This window comes from Mixophyes fleayi, chromosome 11, assembly GCF_038048845.1.
Source record: "Mixophyes fleayi isolate aMixFle1 chromosome 11, aMixFle1.hap1, whole genome shotgun sequence".
NCBI lineage: Eukaryota > Metazoa > Chordata > Amphibia > Anura > Limnodynastidae > Mixophyes > Mixophyes fleayi.
The window spans coordinates 8,635,187-8,659,697 of NC_134412.1; the positions used below are offsets into that span (position 1 = coordinate 8,635,187).

Below are 24,511 nucleotides of genomic sequence, written 5' to 3' on the forward strand. Positions count from 1 at the left end.
ACTGTGAGACAGGCGGATGCGCACACAGGACTGTGAGACAGGCGGATGCGCACTCAGGACTGTGAGACAGGCGAATGCGCGCACAGGACTGTGAGACAGGCGGATGCGCGCACAGGACTGTGAGACAGGCGGATGCGCGCACAGGACTGTGAGACAGGCGGATGCGCAGACTGGAAGGGGGGGGGGGACAGACAGATACACAGACAGGACGGAGAGACAGACTGACACTACTCACCCTCGTTCCCTGCAGTTCAGACAGCTACAAATTCCCTATTTCCTTTAGACCTATTCTGGGTGTCCCTTGTTTATATAAGGAAGACACTTGGCACATAATTGATAGGTTCTGGAGCTGTTTCAAATTCTCACCTCTCCTTTTTTGCATACTTTACAGTGCGGAAAACTTTCATGTTTGACCCACATAATGGGGCTCATGTAGAGCTGGATGCAATACTAGTGTTTATGGAAGGTTTACGTCAGGGGTATACCAGCGTACATACATCCATCTCTACCTTTGGTGTGCAGATGCGGCCAGTGTAATTTAATGCAGATTAAAAATGCAGAACAGAGCATATGACACATTTTTCAATTAAGACAGACCATGGTAAATAGATTGTTGCTTCTTATGTATGTGACTTTTCCTTACATATATATGGTGTATGAGTAGGGTAATGCTACATAAGCATTGAGTATGATTTGTGTACTGTGACTTTGTACTAACACTCTTTATGGTATTATTATTACACTCAAGTTTATTTCACTATTGTTATGTAAAAGTGTCCTCCTTCAGATCTGTCACAAGGTTTCCGCAGCGCCGTACACAGTACAAATAGTGGACTATACAAGGTAAAATAGTACAGAACAATAAACACAAAGTACCAGAACTTCAGAAACTCCAGGCAGGGAAATACAGTAGAGACGGAGTGGAAGAACAGGTATGGAGACAGGAGGGAAGAGGAGCCCTACTCATACGAGCTTACATCCAATGTTATGTCATAACATTGACACTGTTTACAAATATTAGTAGATGGTAAAAAGTAGATTATGTGCAAAAGAATAAAATTAGGCTTTTTTGAAACAACTATTACTAACATAAAATAACTGAGAATGAAACCCTCCCAAAAAAATTCTCCAAGCACTATTGTTCAGAGCCCAGGCTGGTTGAAGGTAGACGGGGGAGGACAAACAGTATGGTCCTACCCCCCCCCCCCATGCTGAAACCAGAACCAGCCTGTGGGCTATGATAGGTTAGGTTGTGAATTAAACATATATAGGATTACAATCTTGAAATAATAGCATAAAGAAAAAATGATACACTCACATGCTATGTAAAAAATGATTTAATAATTATTATTATCAATTAAAATTATTTAGCTTCAAGAAGTTGCTAGACAAACACATCATTCCTCGGAATCCGTGCATGGAGACCCCATATTCAACAAGCAGCGCTCAAGTTGAATCATGCATCACAGGATACTTTAATGGAGGGCATCTGGCAAAGCTTTCATAACTCACCAGTGAGGTCTAAAGAACGTCTGAACAATACCATCCTTATATAATCCTTACATTAAAGTGAATACTAATTCAATACGGGCTGTAGATGGCAGCATTATTCTAAGTATAACAGCTAAGTTAGCATTTTAAGCATTTCATAAATTCATTTGTTACTTCTAAAAAAACATTACAAAGTGTACTTAAGAATATGCAAATACTTGTAATATCCCTGTTCTAAAATCAACGTTAAGTTAATTTTGTAAATATTCATTGTCTGACTTAGTTCTAATTTGCCTAAAAAGCTGAGTTTGCAGGACATAGGCCAACGCTCTAGTTTTAGGAACAACGTGGCCATAAAGAGAAGTAAAGAAAGTGAAAGAACAGCGGAAAATCAATGACAGACTCCATCTTGTTTCTTAATAAAAGTAAGTTGAATGCTATCAATACTACGGGGGGGGTACGCGTTTTCGGTGTGGAATATTTGGACACCGAGACGTCCTCCAACTAAAAAGACGAATCTGTAAGAAAACGATGTAAAGAAAAGCAGACTTACCTGTATTCCGAAGTTGCAGATGTCCGATTGGCGCAGGATGCTGACCGCAAGTGAGTCTGACTACTGAGTAGGGGTGTGCACCGGCCACTTTTGGTGTTTTGGGTTTTGGGTTCTGATTAGCTTGAGGTTTTGGATTCGGATTGGTTTTGCCAAAACACCCCACTAAAGGTTTTGGTTCTGGTTTTGGGTTCTGATTTTTTTTTAAAAAAGCATAAAAAGTGCTAAAAATCCATATTTTTTGTTTTTTTTTCACTCCTACACACCGCAACCACCAACACCCTTGGACTCGCCTTGGGGATTTGTGATGCCATCTGTTTAGAAGGCAGAGTTGTTTGCTGTGTTGTTGATGACAGCTTAACTCACTTAAATTTTTTGGAGGGGGGGAGGAGGAGGGCTTAGATCCTTGGGTGAAGCTAAACCACTAGTCCTGAACACGGGCCAGGGCCTAAGCCGTTCCTTGCCACTCCGTGTCGTATATGGCATATTGGCAAGTTTACGTTTCTCCTCAGATGATTTTAATTTTCTTTTTTTGCTAATTTTAGTGAACTTTGGCTTTTTGGATTTGACATGCCCTCTACTAGGAGATTGGGCATCGGCCTTGGCAGACGACGTTGATGGCATTTCATCATCTATGTCATGACTAGTGGCAGCAGCTTCAGCATTGGGAGGAAGTGGTTCTTGATCTTTCCCTACTTTATCCTCCAAATTTTTGTACTCCATTATATGTAGCACAAGAGAGCGTACCCCTAAACCACACACACTCGGCAAAGCCTTTAAAAATTATATGCGGAACAGGAGAGTACCACTGGACTGGAGTTATACAGCAGTACCTATTTTTTAATACTGCATGAACAGTGAAAGTAGTTTGAGATTGCAGTACCTATTTTTTTGTACTGCAGGAACAGTGAACATATTTTGAGATTGCAGTACCTATTTTTTAATACTGCAGTACAGGAAACGTAGTTATAGATTGCACAGGACACAGCACCACTGGACTCAGCAGGACAGAGCACAGGACACAGCACCACTGGACTGAGCAGCACACAGCACAGCACAGCACAGCACGAGAAAAGAGCAGGACAGAGGACCACCTAACACACCCTCCCTCTTCCCTGATCAATGCCCGAGTGAAGATGGCAGCGGCAAGCGGGGAATATAAAGAATCCGGATCTCGCGAGATCCGACGGCGGGATCCTGACGTTCAGCCTCGTTTTCAGTTTGGCCATCGGCGGGAATACCCAAACAGTGCTCGGATCGGGCTCGGATCCGCACTGTTCGGAGGGGTTCGGATTGCCAGAATCCGAGTCCGCTCATCCCTACTACTGAGGTGTCCGTCAAGAGATTTGAACGTCAGTGCGACTTCTATTCCTTTTAATTTAAAGCGACAATGTCAAACCTCGCAGGTTAAGTGTCGAAACACTTAACCAAACTTTAAATTTTAAAGGAATAAAAGTCGCTTAATTATAAAGATATGTGAGCATCTTTTGACTACCCAAAAGGGTATACAGGCCCACATTGTACTAAAACACGTTTTGGACAAAAATGTAAAAAGTATCACTGGTTTTGGTTTTGGATCTGGATTACCTTCATGTTTTGGTTTTGGTTTTGCAAAACTGCCCATGCGTGTTTTGGCTTTGGTTTTGTTTGGTTTTGTTTTACTGTTTTTGAAAAAAAAACATTTTTTTGGTCTAAAATAACCTAATTTTGTGCTCCACCAGTTTCTTAGATAAGTGAGGTAACTCTAAAGCTAATAAATTATGAAAAAACAGTTTAATCCCTGGTAGGCCGTCCTTAATGCGAACACTTGTCTGCAAATTATACAGTCAAACCTGGTTGTCTACCTCCTCCATCTTTGATTATTGGCAATGTAGCCATCGTCTTTGGGTGTATATTACACTCTACACTTGTAGTTGAATATAAAAAAAGCAGCCTGCATAGACTGTGGAGCTAGAAAGTAAAATTAAATGGACCACGGTACTTTGGTGGCTATCTATGTCCCCCCTTGCCCTCCACTTGTAGCATACCACTGTTGGATGGACTCTCCACAGGGATTGGTGTCATTTGTGAATCCGAGCAAACATTATCCTCTAATGCCTTACTGTTATCTTGCAGCTCGGCTTTGAAGCGTAACAGTAGTTGTGCACCAATTGTAGGCTCGGTAACTTTTTGGGATCTGCCACTAATAGCCAAAGGTGAAGGCCTCATTCTCTCTTTGCCACTGCGTGTGTAGAATGGCATGTTGGCAATTTTTTTTTTATCGGCACTTAACTTTTCCTCAGTTACACTTCTTTTTCGCTTCAACACAGTAAAAAAAAAATATTTTATTTTGTTTCTTGGACTGATTTCAAAACACTCTGTAGTTTGACATCGCCTTGCCCAGATGACGTACTGGGAACACTAACATCAGGACTGGTGACAGAACCTGGTTGCTCATTCTGATCATATGTGGACTGCTTTGAATCCATTCTGAGCGCAAAGCACTTGTAGTGGTAAAAATTATTTGGTACATACTGCTGACATATATGACTTTTGACATCCAGAAATATTTATGCACAATTATGGGGGACACCCCAAAAGCACTGGGGAGTGCCAAATATTAAAACAAAATTATAAACCTCTACCCTCCTCTCTTCTCTAGCGATTTTTGTTAGAGCAATTGCAAGAAGAATATTGTATTCTCTGTCCCTGCTCTAATCAGCCTGTGACTACACCCTGCTCTCTGCCTCTGTCAAATGGCGATGGATTGCTGTGGAGGCGTGTATTTATAATCTTCAAGTATCGCGAGAACCTAGATCCGACGACGTCACGATGACGTTCGGCCTCGATTTCGATTCGGAGCAGGCGGGAGAGTACCGAGCTCCTCAGCTCGGTACTCGGATACCCAAAGTTCGGGTGGGTTTGGTTCTTGGGAAACCGAACCTGCCCATCTCTAATAAAAACTTTAAAAAGTATTATTGATTTGAAACCAATGAGGGTAGAACAAGTCTTTAAGGGCAGCAGAGGTTACCACCACAGGAAAATCTCGCAAAGGATTTTCAACACTATCCCTGGAGGTCTTAATTTGGAAATATCTTTAGCTGCTCTCTTATGATATACCACTACCACATGTTGTAAAGCATTTTTAATGCTTATCTTTTTTAGGAAATGGGCTTTATATGGCTTAGTTTTTAAACTGTCTTCAAAGTATACGTGTGCGTGTGTATATATGTATGTATATATATATATATATATATATATATATATATATATATATATATATATATATGTTAACCCGTGCATGATACTCATGCATTCTAGTCAAATCAAGCTACTTAAGGTGTTAAAAAGGTTCTTGTCATGCATTTGGGCCATAGCCCAGGTCTCAACCACCAACCACTCCCCACTGTCACCTCCGGCAACCACTAACCACTCCCAACTGTCACTTTTCCTTCAAGAAATATATATATATATTTTTTAAATCTTTATAAACACTTTTAACAATTAACAAATTAAATTAACAAATTAAAAACATCTTAGTATACCAAATTTCAGCCCTTTTCTGAATTTTTTTTTCCACACACACTAAGAATTTAGTAGGTCAGTGTATAACTCCGCCCAGCAGGTGGCACTGCAGCATGGTTTTCTTTTTTCCACACACACACACAGACAGACAAACTAACACACGCCACTAGACATTTATATATTAGATATATATATATATATATATATATATATATATATATATATATATGTGTGTTGTGGTGTGGCTATTTATATGTATTTATTTCTATTTAACATAGTGTATATATAGATATATCCTATATATCTCTCCTATTTATCTGCAGATATATTATTTCAGGCTTGCAATTGGTTGGTTCATAAAAGGGGCGAAATTACTTCTAGTTCAATCATACATTATATAAACACATTTATCCCGTATGTGCATATGACTGGCTCATAGGTTTTTAAAAGGGGATCTATTTTACTACGGTCCAAGAAATATATCTATGCAATAATGAATATACTATATACACAGATGTATAATCTTAGCTCTTTGACTGTGAAAATTTTGTCCAAACCTTTGCAATCTGACATAAATATATTTGTATGCAGTTTTGCTATATATCTATAGTTTTAATGATTCCAAAAATGTAATTTGACATGGAAACTCAGTTCTTTTTTTTAATAATTATTTATTTACAGTTATACAGATTACAAGATTAAAAACACAATAATTCTAATTATTTATACTTCCTTGCATAACAGGAGACACAAAACAAGACTATAATGCAACACTGAACAGTTAATAGGCACTGTCATTCACTGCTAATTTAAGGAGGCTCTGTCTGTACATTGCTCTTTACAAAGCCTACAACATTGTGCAGCCACCGCTTCTTTAAATTACCACCTTAACAGCCAGAATTACAGTGGGGAACTTGAAACTGACGTCATTGTAGCCTGCCGGGATGTTTCTTCATCAGAGCTGTTTCCAGTGTCGTTTTCAAGCTGTCAGTGTTATAAGCCTGTCCTGGATTACACCTCCGGTGTAATCATGTCGGCCTCCTCACAGTCGTTGTTGTCACTATCGTTAGAAGGTACCCCACCCCTTCAATGCAGTAGTATAGGTTTATTTGTGGTCTGATGCAAACAAAGATATATAGAAGTCTTAACAATAGAATACAGATAATACAAAAGGTAACTATATACAAAATGGGACAAGTAAAATGCACTGGTGACTGTGGTACACAATGTATAAACGGGCCAGGTCACCAACCAGTGTCAGGGCGGATAGCTTAACGGGTTGGAATGGTAACAAGCAGAGGTCAACATATGAAGCATTCTGAAAGAATGGTAACAAGCATAGGTTGGTCCAGGTGGCACGAAATATGACCAGTTACTAGCAGAGGTGGAGGCAAGCAGCAGACACAATCAAAGAGGCAGGCAAAGGTCATCATGGGCAACAGAAAGGGTAGTTAGTAATGAGCAGAGTTTGATGCAGACAAAATCTAGTGGTCAAACACAAGCCGGGGTCAGTAACAAAGACAGGAACATGAGACAGAGCACAACTACCCAGACTAGCAAATGCTAAAACAAAGTAACGAGCAAGGTGTAACATGTGAATGAGGGAATGTCCAGACAACCAATTCACGAGCTGAGAAGCAGTGGAACACATAAGTCTACTATTGCTTCTATTCCAGCTAATGCATCATAGAAATCATAGTAAGAGCAAAAACGAGAGCCTTTGATGTCAGGTTTTGTCTAACCATTCCGTTCAGTTCTCGATGATTTCTTAACAGGTAACAAATGTATTTCATTTCTCAGCAAAAATATTTATACATGTAACAAACGAGTAACTGCGATCACTCATCTAGTTTGAATGAAGGGTATGGTTTATTCCGTTTATATACAGTATACAATCTTATAAATAATTTCTGCTCACAAATGTAGAATTTATATGTGTAGATTAGGGGAAATATATGTAACTTGACTAAACCTCCGGTTATAGTTTTAGCACCACCTAACTGAATACATTTCTTTTTTTTGTTTAATAAAACAATAAATGAGGTTAAAACGATAACACCTCAGATAAAGGACAGCATCAGGTATATACATTGCTGCCGTAGAACAATAAATACTGCAAGTTGTAAGAGTTTGCATGAATAAGTGTAACACAGTGGTTACAGTGCCCAAAACATATGGCCCCGAGGGTAAAGAACCTTGTATGTTTGATATAGACAGAGATTTAGAAATGACATAAAATGAGAAAGCTAAACTAAAGATAGAACATCAAACAGATGTAACTAAGTTTGAAAGGTATAACACCAAAGCACTAAAGTGTAAAATATGTACACAAGGCACTTTGTATTAGTATAATCGACTTTTTAAGCATACACTATAAGAACCAGACTCAGGCGAAGAGAAAACGATACTAGATAAAAAATGTCACTTGGGTATGATAATCTCAACCGTGGCGTTAGAATATTGTGGTTTATTTCTTTTACCAGGAAAACTTTATTATATAAATATAATATGGAAAATATAAATTTAAATTAATTATGAATTATGTTGTTTAGGAAAAGTGGTTCCTCAGTTTTATACAGTGTTGTACGATGAGTTGAAAAAGATATTATTAATAAAAATATGTTCTACTCATTAATAAGATGGTAAGAAATACAGTGGGTATAAATATTGCTAATATGTTTACTTAGGGAAATTATAAATTTATGACTAATCAATATGAAATTGTCAGGATTTAATTGATAATGTGACTGAAATTTATCATGATACCTTTCATTATGTTGAACTTGGATTACAGGTATTTAAATATGAACTTTTACAACATTGAGTAGTTTTGGACTATTTAACGACTCAATCAGGAGGATGAAGTTTAATCCTTGAAACTGAACTTGGAGTCCATTGTTTATTACCTAATCAACGACACTTCCGATCCAGAAGCTATAATTACATGTTATATAACCTACGCCTATAATATGAAGAAGGATTTTGATGACAAAATTATTATAAAGACTTTTAAAATGATTCATCATGGACATGGTTATATCCAAGCATATGGTTCTTTGGACTTGGAAAGTGGCTATCTAACCTATTGTATATTTACATGAAATGTATTGTGATAATAATTATGGCAATATTGTATACTTGTTTAAAGTATGGTTTGTATCGTATGCAAATATTTGTGAAAGCCAAACCAATCCGAGCACATCAGTGCTGACAGATATAAATACTCTCATTCAATTAATTATAGTCACATGAAAAAGTACTTTTTTATGTGTATATAAAAGGGTGGGAAACTGTCAAAGTAATTATTAACAAAAAACCCTATATTACCAATTAGTTCAATAGAATGAACCAATGAACTTGAATTTTGTTTCTGTGCTTTAAGATAACAGAAAAACACATATTGCACAATACAGAAATTACATAACAAGAGACAAGTTTTCAGTAAATTTCCATTATTGCACAATATCGTCGGATATGGCCAATGAAATATTGGCACCGTAAATGGTCAAGATGACCGTCCAAGATGAACATGCCATTTTAATTATAGAGACTTAGATTGCCAGCAGTGATGTAAGCTGGGAAGGTGTGTTTTGAAGTAATAAGGAATTTCATCTCTATAAATGTATTGGTTAATCAAATATAGGGTGTCAATTGGCATTTGAGACCCTGGGCGTATGTCTGCTTCGTCCAGTATGGCTGTATTTATGTATAATATCATTTTAATAATAAACTATAGAAATATTATATTTTGGAAACCTGCTCATCTCATTTATTATTTAAAAAGACGGAAAGAGAAAATCTTATGCAATATATAGATATATATATATATATATACACTAATATCTATAAGATTTTGATTCAAACCATTTCACCTTCTTCTACTACCTCCAATGGACCAGTTATTATATTCGGTTCTGTACCCTTATTGAATCTAATATTTTCTCCACTGCATACTCAATAGATCCATCTACAAGCAAAGAAGGTAAAGCGTTGGGTGGAGTTCTCTTAAGATTCGGGTTCTATAAGCCAGTTTCAGCAGGAAACAATGGAAAATGTTATGAATGTGAAGCGTTCTGTGTAAAGCCAATTGTACTGGGACTTGATTAATTAGAATTCAAAGTGTATTCAGTCTGAATTAGATTAGATATGTCTCGTTAATTTATTAAGGGTTAATTGTTAATATCCATTTTTGGATGTGTATATGAGTGGCATAGGCGTAGGTGATAATAGAGTTCTTTCTTTGATTTAATTGAATTACATATGTCTTGGGGTGGTGGTGGAATTTTTTTTTTTTTTAAGAAACAATAAAATGTCAGTTATCACCATCAAATTGATTATGACTGGCACCTCTACAGATGATACCCTAAAACCTTTGATGGGTTTTGAACAAACCTTTATTCACTACACAAATTTAACATAATATGCTGAGTTGTATGTATATATATATATATATATATATATATATATATATATATATACACACAAACACATACTTCCAGGAGTCCAGGAGGACTTCCTGAAATTCAAAAGACCACCAGACATTCTGGGAGAGAAGGCATTTGAATGACAGGACATGCTGTAAAAGTAGGTGACTCTCAATGTGTTTCTTCCTGTTAAAATACCTTATGAATAAACATACAGATGTACACTATTTTGATCCATTTTATTTAATTGGCTACGGGGCAGGTTAAAGTTCAAATGGTGAAATTATTATGCTGTGAGGCTGGTGCTGGATTGCGCCATTTGTTTCAACAGAACCATCTGACTCTGTTACTGTAAATTAAATAGTCCTAAACCCAGTTGATAGGCTAGAACTTCAGTTATTACTAAACATTCTTCATATTGTCTAAGGAATAACCACACAGTTTTGTGCCAGAACATGTTTAATTTATGAATACATTGGTTGAGTATGTGTTGATCAGATAATGTGATTTAATCTTCAATTATTTAAAGAGCAGTAGGGTATAATGAGAGACACTGGCACTTTCCTGCTCATCATTTTTAGCATCCTGCTGTATACTGACGCAAATCCTTTCCCCTGCATTTGTTCCTCCAGGCGACCCTGTCAGTTAAAAATGCAAAAAAAATAGTTAGGATACATCAATGTGACTGCCTGTATATAGTATCTGGGTGTGTCAGTCCCAGGAGCTTTGTTTGAACTGTTTTCTGAAAAGTGAAAAACAACCTGTGTGTTATGTGCTACATAATGGTAATATAGAGGTAGTGCCATGTTGTAGAATATTGTTGTTGTCCTTGTCTCTTTTCCTGCCTCAAAAATAATGGTAATCCAGTAGATCTGTAGCAAAAGAAGAATGTAAGTGGATGGTGTCATGACCAGGGATAGGAGAAATGGCTGCTGAAGTTAATGATTGGGGATTTGTAGTCAGATCAGAAGTTAGTGGGTTGGGTGAGGGTCATTAGGAAGGGAATCTATTTTAAGAGCAAAATAAATAGTGACAAAAGGAAAAAGTCTATAGGCTACAGAATTTGTGAGGAAAATCTTAGATAAATGATGGCTTCTGTGAAGGAGAGGCAGGTACATGGCACCTGTTAATAAATGTAATGTCTGTTAATGGCGAACTGTCTATGCTTTGAACATGTAAAATCCTTCCTAGGATAGCTGCTCACTAGGTTTTCACATAATAGGTTAAACTATTGAGGAGACCCCATCCTCTGTGATTTAATCACTAATCCATTGTTCCCTAAGTATGCTCTCCATTGTCCTAAAACTGTATTGCCTGATTCACTGGAACAATCATCAACAGGGAACAAAGACTACTGCGCAGAAAGTAAAGTCCTCCGATCTACCCCCGTGCCATAAACCAGAGATAAGCGGGACCAATGAATGTTAGTGTTGAAGACCTGACTTCTCTACACCAAAAGAATGATCGAATGTAACCCAGGAGATACACAGTATATCACCCAAATCCAGAGATTGAAGGCAGTGGCAGAACTGTGGTTTGCCAGGCCCATAGCAAAATTGGAGTTGGGGCTCAGCAATGCCGTTCTCTCCTCCCTCCCAGTGAGCATGCACACATCAGTAGAGGGATTTGCTCTGCTCTTTTTTATTTTTAGAGCAGCGCATGGGCAGCCATAGGGATGTCAGGGAAGAGCTGGGACGACTGCTTCCCCTGAATAAATGAAAGTATGCCCCTGATAAAAGGATATTCATTTTGACAATACTGCCTGGAGGATAAAAGTTTTCCTGGGCTAACACTACCATGAGAGAATAGTCGATAATATACACACTCTGTGGTTTAAATGAGCCTGTTGGTTATCACTGCAATGGGTGACACTGTACGTGACCACTGATGCTCCGAAAACAAGGTAGGGAATCCTACGGCCACTGCAGATGGGACCCAGAGTTAGCAATTAGGTAACATGGGCTGCGCTCTTTCATGTACTGTATGTAATTCCCTTCATGGGAACAACTGTGCATTGTATGATCGAAAATGTTATTTGGTAATTTAGTAATTGTAACCCTTTTGGTGAATATTGTTATAATATATCATTCCTAGGGACATATTTAACAAATCACGGTAATGCACTATTGTGCACTTACCGTGGAATTAAAGTCCCGATGTGCCCTCCGCAAATTTATTAAAGGTGCATCGCAGCAGATATCATGGATATCTGCTGCTTTGCACTCCTGATCGTTTTTGCGAGCAGTCACCATTCAACAGAATGGTGACTGCTCCTGGCCGCAATCTAACAAGTCCCGGAAAAAAATTTTTTTTTTTCGGGAACTTGTCTTGATAATGTACACCAGCAGCTGAAGCTGGCGTACATCATCCGAATTGAAGAAATCCACTGCTGTCAGCTCTGCTTCGGAGAGCAGAGCTGGACAGCGCATGTGTGGAGGGATCACATGATCCCTCCCTGTCACTCAGCGCGCTCTCTCTGCAACGATAGTTGCAGAGACAGAGTGGGGACTTTGTGCGCATGTGCAATTGAAGGAAGAAGAGGAGATCCCGACACAGCGCGTCCGAAGAGGGAAGTAAGTGTGATTTTTTTCGGAACTGCTGTTTCTGTGTTCCCTTTTTAATAAATGTGAGAAATAGTTCAATCCTTATCCTTGCGATAAGGATTGATAACTATTTCTCACTTTTGCCGAATAATGATAAATGTGCCCCCTAGTGTTTTATGGAAACCATGCGAAGTGTTTGTTTTTAACCCGCACCATAGTCTAATGTGTAGCTCAGGTAGCGCTACTCATGCATGGGTACGTTGTTTTAGTAATAATTTGGACAACCCCATTGCCAGATAAAGTAGAGTAAAATGTCAGGACTAACCAGGTATTGTGACCGTTTTACATGTGGAAGGGTTGTAAAGCTGAATTTGGACACGGGCACAATTGTAACGTGAAGCTTGAATAGATTGGTGCCTTGCAGATTTACCCAACCTTGCTAGGTTTTCAAAATCTCAAGGTTCCAAACCCCTGGTGCAAAAAGGAGTTGATACCAGTCACATTCAATACAGGCTAAGCTCGCCCGGGACTCGTACTCTTAGCAGTAGTCAGAGACATTTTCTCTTTCAGTGTGTTAGTGTCCAAAACAAAAAAAGGTATACTGTTAATATGTATTAATATATTGCTGTTAATGGATTATAATATTTATTTGTGTGTTAATATTGTTAAATGAGAGAGTGTAATTTGTGTTACCCTGTTTAACTCAATCCTCCTATGATTACCCCCTGCAGTGAGGACAGCAAATTCCTTTTTTCATGTGAACTATAACAGGAGAGAGTGGAGAAGGAGAGATCTAATAACTGGAGACTTATTGGTAGGTATTTCTGAAATGAATGTAATTGATTTAGTTTCTGTTGCTTAACACAGGATCGGGTTAGGCTATGGGTGTCGATGTGTTGTACTGTATTAGATGTCCCCACTGTTGCCGACCATCATCATCATTTATTTATATAGCACTAGAAAATAATGTATGTAGCGCTTTCCAAATGCAGAGCAAATGCAGTAATGAAACAATACTGGGTAATACAGACAGGCAGAGACTATGGAATGAAGTCCCATCAGGTTGGACTGTGTATAGACTCTGGAGCAGTATCGTATATGGTCAGAACTAGGGGCTGAGTTTTACTGAGAGACTTGAAGGCAGTGCTGTACTTTGAATGTGCTAGTGAGAGGCCAGACTGGTGTGACAGGGAACAGGCTCAGTCTGCCATAATAGTCCATAAAAAAGCAGGAATACTCCTGGGCTGAGCAGCTAACTGCTGTTCTGGTTCACTAAAAGTAAAGGGGAAAGATCAGTGAGGATTTAGCACCCTACAGTGAGGCCAAAGAGAACTGTTTACCATTTTCCCCAAAGCTTTTTTGGGATTTGACATCTATAGTGTCAATGCCATTCTGACAGCTACTGGATATTTTCCCAAGCTCAAGCTCCCAAGAGGAGTACAAACATATATTGCATCCTGGCTGTAATTCTTTGCATTTCCTCTGTGTGTGTTTTGTGAGAGAATTTTTTTTCCATTTTTTTTGGTTATTAGTCAGCTATAAATACCTTCTGGCACTTAATAAATGTGTTTAATTTATTCCTAATTGCCTGGGCTGAGTTTTCTACACGTGGAGTGGGTACCCCAACATTGGGTATCACTACAAGGTCTTACTGCCATGATCCCCTGACCTGTCTTGTGACATTTGATCATAAGATAATCTTTTTTGTTTACTCAAGATCTTTGAGGGGAAAAAAGACAACATTAAGTAATAGACTAGGATTTCTTTTTCATGTGATTGTTATTGACTTAAATACATCTTTATCAATAATCCCACCTTGCTGCCTCTTTCAGTTCACTCGCAGCTCCATCATTACTATCTACAGCTCTGTCACTTTTAATAACATTGAAACAATATCAGCATTTACTTACCAAGCTGAAATACCATTGCGATCTCTCACAACTCTTTTAGCACATTCAATATCATCATTGATGTCATCATTCAGTAGACCTAAATAACAAAATCATATGTTGGGGTCAGAATAATAGTAAAAAACATTGTTTATGTTGTACAGGAAAGTAAGCAATACTGTCTCACCTGTTCTTAAATGATGGAACAATTGATGTTCACCACATGCTGCCATATTTATATGAAGGTTTATTCAAAATGGCATTGATTTCTATCATTAAACACACTGTTAGTATCATATGTCAGTGCAGACTTGTTAGCCTCCTTCACCTCTTTACATAACACTTTTTAACATTAAAAGTTTATTATAGAACATATACTTTCTTATAGGTTATACTTACCCGCAAGGGAACAAAATGAAGACATTGCGGAACAGTGTAATTAAAGTGTCTATTTATAATTTCTATATGGCTGACTTGATGCCTCTTATGATGGAGTGTTGGAGTTGTGTTCCAGGTTACCAAAGCCAAATTCTTTTTCCACTAGAAATATTTAACTCACAATAATTATCCAAAGTCCAGGGGGTAAATGTATCATACTCCGGTTTCTTCAACTCGCGGGAGTTCGGCGAGATGACAGCTAAAATTTAAAGCGGCGCTGCCTTGTAGAGGCAAGTTTCCCTTTACAAGGCAGCGCCGCTTTAAGTTTTAGCTGTCATCTCGCCAAACTCTCGCGAGTTGAAGAAACCGGAGTATGATACATTTACCCCCAGGAAGGAGATAGGTAACCCCATGAGATAAGGACTGGCAATCCTTGTACCCAGCATCTACGAGCTTATGTTGGACACGGATACCTCACGGTCACCATAAAGAGAATTGTCTTGTATCGTATTGTGCTCTGTTTGTTTTAAGTTATAGTATTGATTTAACTCTTTCATCAAAGCTCTTTAGCTCTATTTGTGATTTATGTTTAATAAACGTTTAGCATTCTTTATTCGGTATATGCTTAAGTTTGAAAATATGTTCCCACGTCCACGGTACTGAATACAGGTTGCAGGCTTGATGGTATCCCAGTGAGCACTGACAGTGTGGAAACCTTTGCCTGTTAACCCCTGGTACACTCTCTGCCAGTCGGCATGGGCAAGTAGCTTGTGGGTACGCCCGTGTTGAGATATATCTTGGTAGGAGAACCTCACTGAATATACTTTGTTCTACATATCTCTGACTTCTAATGTAGCACTAGCTTAAATACTGATTGAAGGTCTTTTAGTATTATTATTATTATTCTCGGGTGTAAAATTTTTACTAAACCATAACATCCAATCAGACAATTTAATTTTCTAATTTGCACCAGGCTAATTGGCATTTCAACCTAAAATGTTGGTATCTTACAAAGTATTGGCTTTGTGTCCAGATTAATTGTACAAAGCAATCTATACGGTATACTTACTTTGACAACTCAAGCCACATCCATTGGTTGCTCTTGGTGTCCTCCCATCATTGCACCAATATTTGCTGTTAATCTGAAATATTCCATAGTCTCGACTTGGGCCATTGTTGTTCACAAGTCTAGTGTTGTAGCCACTTTCATGAAAGGCGAGGCACACCCCTGTTACATGATTTAATTACACAGTGAATATTTCAGCATTTTCAACCTGAAGAGTGTATACATTGACTACACCCAACTTGTGGCTGCTATTTTCTTGGCTTAACTAATAATCATGAGTGTGTAGTCAATCAATACACTAAGGATCATTTACATCATTGAGACATTTTATTTGATATCCACCTTTGGATGGGATTTTACACATTTCTCTTTCTTACACTAACAAATATGTGGGCGTCCCTCTCCTACGACAATCCACATGGGCTCAATTCAGCAGTTCCAGGGTTCTGGAGGGACCACTCTAGATCTACTCTATAATAAAGAAAGAGTTGCAGGAGGAAGGGAATTAATGGAATTACTGGAATGGCTTCTACTTGCACCAGCGTTGCAGCCATCTAGTCAGGCTTGTCTGACACTCTGGAGGCACAGTGATTAGTATTGCTGCCTCACAGCACTGGGGTCACGGGTTTGATTCTGTGGAGGGACAAATCTGTGTAGATTCTGTATGTTCTCCCTGTTTTTGAATGGGATTCCTCTAACATTCCTAATAGTCATAATGGTTAATTGGTTGCTGCCTAGAACTGACCATAGTGTATATTTGTTTAGTAGGAATGTAAGCTTTCAAGGGCAGGGTCCGCTCTCTCATGTCTGTCTATTGTCCGTCTCCCTTGAATGTCTTTTTCATGTCTTTACCTACACTCTTTGTGAGTACTTACAGTCTTGCTCACACTCATCTGTTTTACTTATGCATAACTGCTTCTTGTATTTGTGATTTTACTTATTATATTAGTTATCATCATTTATTTATATAGCGGCACAAATTCTGCAGCGCTGTACAGAGACCTCACATGAGTCCCTGCCCCATTGGAGCTTACAGTCTAAATTCCTTAACACACACAGACAGACTAAGGTCAATTTGATAGCAGCCAATTAACCTACAAGTATGGTTATCGATTGTGGGAGGAAACCGGAGCACCTGGAGGAAACCCATACAAACTCCACACAGATAAGGCCATGGTCAGGAATCAAATTTATGACCCCAGTGCTGTGAGGAAGAAGTGCTAACCACTAAGCCCCCGTGTCTGTATTCGTATGACTGTCTGGTGCTACGGAATCTGTTGCGCCTTAGAAATCAATAATTATAATAATAATAATGGGAATGGCACATAGTGTATGTTTGTTTGGTAGGGAATTTAAATTGTATGCTCCGATGAGGCAGGGACTGATGTATGAGTGATTAAATATTCTCCCTGCAGTGCTCTCTAATAGGGTGGCAAAATATAAATAAATAAGAATAAATAAATATATATCGACTGAGCAATGTGTCACATCCTTCAACCAGTCAGTACAGGTCCTTGGTCACAGGAAATCCTGGTACCATGCTGAATTGAGCAAATGTTTTGGGTGAAGAGGATATCTAACCCTCCTAGAAATATAAGGCCCTTTAAAGACAAATGTAAAATTGACTATGTCTTGTTGAATTCCTGCTACATTTATATATACAACTTTTCATTGTCAAATTACTTATCTCATCTTAGTATTGAGTATACATACAGTCGGCTAGACTATGTCCAAGATATTCAGCCAGCCCTCTTTGTTTGAAGATCCTGATCAATTCGCATTTGGTGTAGACTTTGCCCTCTGATCCGAGGTGCAAGCACAGAAAGAAAGCAAGGCACAGGATGACCTTCATGTTGTTTAGAGTAATTCGGGGTGATTTCTGTACAATAATAATAGTAGAAACAGCAAAACAGATGTTTCAAAAGGATCTGAGGAAGAATTCTAGTATTGTTTTTATATAAAAAAGTGATACATAGGAAAGCAATATGATTACATTAATAATTTGGAATATAAACCTAAAACACATTAAAAGTACATTGATTATAAAAATAATTGATTCTAATTTGGCATTGTAGTGTCAAACAGTGTGATTCTTGTCAATCGCATTTGTATTATTTAAAAGTATTGAACGTTGCCTGGGTTTAATCAGCATTTTTTTAAACCAATTCTGCTAACTGGTATCAAGCATGGTCATAGGGGGTGGGACAAACAGTGGAGATTTTTCTTTGACCAGGCAAACTGCTTGGGATACTGGGTGTGTTGTTTATTATATATGGAATAATGCATTTCATGCTGTAAGTTATAAGAATGTTAAAAGTAAGTAAGAAATTTTGTGATATTATAATAATAATACAATGAAACTCAGCCATATGCCGAGTGCTTTTATACATGTCTTGGAATTATTATAAATGATAGTAATTTGTGCATTATTCCTTATAATGTCAATTTAAGCAACACCACTTTGCTCTCTTGTACTGCATGAGAAATTCACATTTTTATTCTGGTACAAGCCGAGTAGAGATCACACCGCCTGAACAGAAAAAAAAAGCAAAAGCTACATATAAAATTTGAATGATGGAAACATTCCTTCAAGATTATATATTCCAGGGTTGTTTAAAGCACAAGCAGCCAGTGGTGTATCCCCTATAGTTACTGGTTGCCCCATACCATCACCTTGACTTATGGGTCAACCCTATATCCACAGTTGTGTGTGGAAAGTGAGTGGTCTGGGGGCCTTGGTTTGCTGTCCCAGGCTTATCGGGCTTGACCACCATGTTAAATGTCCTACTGCTGGCAATGTGAATGAGACCCCTTTACTGTCTGGCTCACCTCCCTTCCTGTCACCGTGGGTCAGCCTAGGACAGAATGCTTAGGCTACTAAACAGGATGCACAGCCAAAAGATATGCTCATTCTTCCTAATGATTCCCCGCCCCTACCCTTTTTTATCCCCTTCTCACACCTCCTGCTCTTCCATTCCTTTAGCACATGTGGGTCTGCTACTGACTCACTAGAGTGTAGATACCCTGCTGGAGGCAGAGAGAGGAGTCTGCCACACAAAGCATTTTTAAAAATCTGCAGCTACATGAAAAAACAGTCAGTATTTAACTTATGTGCAAAACAGAAAACTAGTTTGCACCCCTTGCATTGTAACATGGTTTTGTCCAGGAGACTGAAATAAGATACCTCTACATTTAAGATCCTTAATGAATCCGGTCCCATGTTCTTTGTAACCTATATTTGAGAACAATCAGGAGACAAGTGTATTCCTCATGACTACAATCAGATAAGCATTAAAGTTATTTTTCTGGTATGCATATCACTATGGAAGAGGCTTGGTGCATAAGAGCGTTTGCATGAAAATTATTACTCTCTGTTTTCACTGGTATCCTTGGTTGACTCTGCTATCAAATTTGGAATATCCTATTATACAGCACTTGTGGATCATTCTGTTCATTGGTTTATGGTGACAGTCACTGTAATATTTTCTATTATTTAACAATACTACACTATTTTGGCATCCTATCCTATATGTTTTGTCATAGATTTCCTCCAGTCCACCATCTGGTTTAATGGGAATTGACAGCCGCCTGGACATTGGCAAAGTACCTTCTAAATGCAGAATTTTTGGGACAATTATCATTGCTGAGTTACGCGCCATGTTATATCTATTTGTTGCTTGAATCTTTATATATATATATATATATATATATATATATATATATATATATATATATATGTTAACCCGTGCATGATACTCATGCATTCTAGTCAAATCAAGCTACTTAAGGTCTTAAAAAGGTTCTTGTCATGCATTTGGACCTAGCCCAGGCCTCCTCAGGGGAAGAGCGTTAGTTCCCGACGCAAGCGGCCTTTTTAATGTGTGTTCATGAGGTAAAATTACCTCACGAAAATGAGTTTGAGCCCTACCAAATTTCAGCCCTTTTTTGATTTTTTTTTCCCACACACACTAAGAATTTAGTAGGTCAGTGTATAACTCTGCCCAGCAGGTGGCGCTGCAACTTGTTTTTTTTTTCCCACACACACACGCCACTAAGCATTTATATATTATATATATATATATATATATATATTATTGTAAACTTTAGAAATTTTGATTGTGAAATTAGTTTTAGGTTCTTTTTAACATTATATAGATAAATTAAACTTGGGCACACAATGAGTGTTACGAGTGCATCATGTAGCCCACAGATAATTGTCAACGCTCCATACCCACAATATTTTGCACCTCCTGAAACCTCTCCACTTTCACATGCAAAATCCATATATAGTGTATATAATCAGGCACATTCAGCCAATAATAGGCACAAACGGAACTTTTGGAAGATAAAGAGGGATACTGGATGCCAATGAGGGCATTTAGGAGTTTATGAAGAATCTATGGTATGCAGTGTACAGTTCTGAGTACTAAAGTCAATATACCAATCCTTCTGGGATCTGTTGCTATTTATCTTTTAACTTGTGGTCTAGACTAGTATATTAAAGACCTGCAAACTCTTCCTGTACATATCAAGTAAATTGTATGGACAAATGTCAGTTTCAAGTGTCTGGTGACCAATATCAAAAATATTCTACTTGCTACATAAACTGAAGACAGCTTGTATGTGAAGATCAATATCTGTATTTCTCCTATGCTACAAAATATTTAAGATGTCAGACAGGTAGATATGAATGTTCACTACTGTGAGAAAGTTTAGAGCAGAGATAAGCTTGGAAGCTGTTCTGGAACTACAACTCCCAGCGCACCTTGCTAGACACTATTTTCATCTGAAGAAGAAGAATTAGATTGTCATGTTTAAACTTAACAAATCTGATCACCATGTAATGGTTTACAGCCAACGCTAAAAGTATTTTTTTCAGAATATTGCATTATAAAACAATAACAGTTAAAACATATAATGGCCATAAGAGAAAATCTGCCTAGTTGGCTACTAAACAAACAAGCTGCGATCATGGAACATATAAATCTGGAAGTTATAACTGATCCACTGTTGAAAAGAATGTTATCAATCAGTTTAAAAGGGAAGAAGAAGAATCAGGATCTAGGATAGAACCCACTCTCGTCAATAGACCGAAAAGCCAGATAGTGAGATCCAGATAACATAGAAACACATATGAGCTCACAGGAGAAAACATCTTCCAGCAATGTGTTACAGAAGCCAGGCAAAAGCATTCACACTCCTCCCATAGATTGCAAGCTCCTGGGCAGGGCCCTCTTACCTCGCTGTCTGTTTGTATTACCCAGTATTGTTTTATTACTGTGTTTGTTCCCAATTGTAAAGGGCTGCGGAATTTGCTGGCGCTATATAAATAAATGTTGATGCTGAAGTTGATGATTCACACTCTGATTGTAGTTGATCATCAAGTCTTTGTAAATGTAACCGTTCTTTCATAGTGTAACAAGCTTGTTTCTTGTCAGTTGGAGATCATCAGACACTTGAGTATAAACAATCAGCTTCAGTTTACTAGCAGCATGTATACTGTGCAGTGAGAGCAAAGCACAGGACAAGCAGTGCTACACTGCACAGTCTATTGATTGTGTGCCAGCCGACAAGTAGAAGCAGGCGTGTCTGAACGGAATGGGGCAGTGCAAAAATAATTAATGAAAGGGAGAAAAGAGATGCTACTCACCAACAATATAATTATTACTATCTAGAGACATAGGGCCTCATTCATTAAGAAACGCAAAAAGAAAATAATGTGCATTTTTTTTAAAAAATGCATGTGCATCCATATTCAACAAGTAGCGGATGTGAAGAAACCTCTGTTGAATACGGGTCTAGGTCTGCTCTAACAGACAATACACTGCATACCTTATGCAAACAAACAGACAGGACTAGGAAATAGACTGATACACAGACAGGACTGGGAGACAGGCAGAGGCACAGACAGGACTGGGAGACAGGCAGACGCACAGACAGAACTGGGAGACAGGCAGACGCACAGACAGGACTGGGAGACAGGCAGACGCACAGACAGGACTTGGAGACAGGCAGACGCACAGACAGGACTTGGAGACAGGCAGACGCACAGACAGGACTGGGAGACAGGCAGACGCACAGACAGGACTGGGAGACAGGCAGACGCACAGACAGAACTGGGAGACAGGCAGACGCACAGACAGGACTGGGAGACAGGCAGACGCACAGACAGGACTTGGAGACAGGCAGACGCACAGACAGGACTTGGAGACAGGCAGACGCACAGACAGGACTGGGAGACAGGCAGACGCACAGACAGGACTGGGAGACAGGCAGACGCACAGACAGGACTGGGAGACAGGCAGACGCACAGACAGTACTGGGAGACAGGCAGACGCACAGACAAGACTGGGAGACAGAGAGACTGACATTACTCACCCTCTTTCTCTGCAGTTCAGTCAGCTAGAAATTCCCTATTTCCTTTAGATCTATGCTGGGTGTCCCTTGATTATATAAGGAAGGCACTTGGCACATAACTGATAAGTTCTCAGCTGATTGAACCTCCCACCTCTCTTTTTTTGCATAATCACTGTGGGGAACTTCTGGGGGGAAAATCCAGAGTTGCTTCACATAGTAGGTTTATATTTATTTCCATCACCTCTGTACAGTTGAGTATAGAGGTAGGGGGGGTCCTGGGCAACAGAAACCCCAAACCCACCCCTAAAAGGGACCCTGGATTGGTGGCGAGTGTCAAAGAGTTCAGTGAGAGTAAAAGGCTCCTAAATTTCCTTCTTGCACTAACAGACACTTTGACAATTCATCATCATCATCATCATCACCACCATTTATTTATATAGCGGCACTAATTCCGCAGCGCTGCACAGAGAACTCACTCACATCAGTCCCTGCCCCATTGGGGCTTACAGTCTAATTTTCACGAACACAGACAGACAGACAGACAGACGTCAATTTGTTAGCAGCCAAATAACCTACCAGTATGTTTTTGGACAATTCATCATTAATGGTTCCATGACTAGGTTGATAAGCACATATCTGACTGTGCAGAGAAACCTGGGGTCTTGCTGTTCTTCCCATAACATGCGTAATCAGAAGTTTCTCTTTGCACTGTTAGGAGTCTGTTTATGTCTAGTGGACCATTATGGATGAATTGGTAGTATGCCTGCGAGTGCAATGGGGTAACTCCGTCCGTAGAAGAACAACCATATAAATGTAAGTAATAATAGTATATGATGTGCTCGTGATGTAACCACTGTGTTTGCATGTGTATTTATTGTACGCTGTATACAATATCATATGATATATATAAAAAAAAAAAAAATTAAAGTATGAACATTTAAAATAGCCTTTGCATAGTTATAAATGTCGTGCTTGATAATATAATGTATATACATCTATAAATCTGTGTACATGTGTAATACCCCGCGTGGTGTTATTTAGAGTAATACGTTGAAATTGCACCTCACCAGTATTAGATTGTTCTCTTTCTGGTTTTAACACTTCAGATTCTCTATGCACCAGAGAGGTCAGGAGATTTATTCAGAGATTTAAAATGACACAAGTGTGTTCTGAACTAACTTTCTTTTATTATTATTACTTATTCTGATATTCATTTTAGAAGCACACAATTATTTTTAACCAATATCTTATCACTTTAAAACTATTTACAATTGGCAAACCTATAAATTCACCTTACTATTACCACTGATATCTCTAAAACTAATGTATAACTTCATTTCTCCATACAACTTTAAGACCCACATCATATATTTCGATAATTATTTGTAGCAGTGGTGCACAAGGTTGGGGCCCATAAATTACTTTTTCACGCCATATAAACTGAATTACACAGTCTCTGTTGTGTGTATTCACAGACCTCTCTACTTTCTCTCCTCTCACACTGTTCTCAGTACATAGCTCAGTCTCTGTTTAGTGTGATGTCACAGATCTCTATACTGCTTATTTGTTTTCAGCACTTTCCTTGTTACTCACACCTCTCTTTGGCTCACTTCTTATCTTCTTCTCTTCTTACACTTTCTTCACTTTTAATCTGGTTATATATCACTTTGTCCCATTGTCATTCTGTCCCTATTTTTCTCTCTGTCTATCCAGACACAGGGATCTCTCTCAGCGGTCCTGAGTATCACACTCCTCTCTCCTGTCACCCCTGGCAACCACCAACCACCAACAACTGTCACCCCCGGCAACCACCAACCACTCCCAACTGTCACTTTCCCTCAAGAATTTTTTTTTTTTTTCTTAAATCTTTATAAACACTTATAACATTTAACAAATTAAAAACATATAGATACACCCTAGGGTACTCAGATTTTGGGGTATCACACATGTGTTTGTGTGAGAATGCTGTGTGCAGTACATATGTGTAATAAATGTAGTAGTGACCATGTCCCATTTACTGCTTATATCCTGTTTGCAAATAATGTCTACTTTAATACACCATTTTAAGTAACTATATTTGAGTTGCACATGTTGGTTATTGTTAGTTATTGTTAGTTATACCACTATTTACAAAGTAGAAATTTTACTTAAATCTTTGTTTATTTTCCTTCTGGCCCCATAGAGATGTGAGGGAAAATGAGCAGAGATTTCTGTACCATAATATCCGGCAATGGGCATAGCTGGATGTCGAGGTGATGTCTGACGGCACATTGCCAGTGTCAGACTTCAAAAGATACCACTGTCAGACT

The 24,511-nt window shown here is 38.6% G+C and overlaps 2 protein-coding genes across 3 annotated transcripts in view; one reads left to right on the forward strand and one right to left on the reverse strand.

The window, feature by feature from the left end:
* LOC142107450 (uncharacterized) overlaps positions 1–24,511 on the forward strand; it is a 223,850-nt gene that overhangs the window by 159,100 nt on the left and 40,239 nt on the right. The gene's annotated exons all lie outside the window — the stretch shown is intronic.
* On the reverse strand, positions 10,411–22,299 carry LOC142106912 (lysozyme C-1-like). 2 transcript variants are annotated; one of them, XM_075189964.1, is made up of 5 exons: positions 22,224–22,299; positions 17,559–17,724; positions 15,849–16,007; positions 14,423–14,501; positions 10,411–10,607 (listed from the first exon to the last, which is right to left on the reverse strand). In XM_075189964.1, the coding sequence occupies exons 2-5, from the start codon at positions 17,695–17,697 to the stop codon at positions 10,547–10,549; spliced, it is 438 nt and encodes a 145-aa protein (XP_075046065.1). In that variant the 5' UTR covers positions 17,698–17,724; positions 22,224–22,299; the 3' UTR covers positions 10,411–10,546. The 2 variants fall into 2 exon arrangements, with proteins under 2 accessions (XP_075046065.1, XP_075046066.1); XM_075189965.1 differs by lacking the exon at positions 22,224–22,299 and adding an exon at positions 21,085–21,184.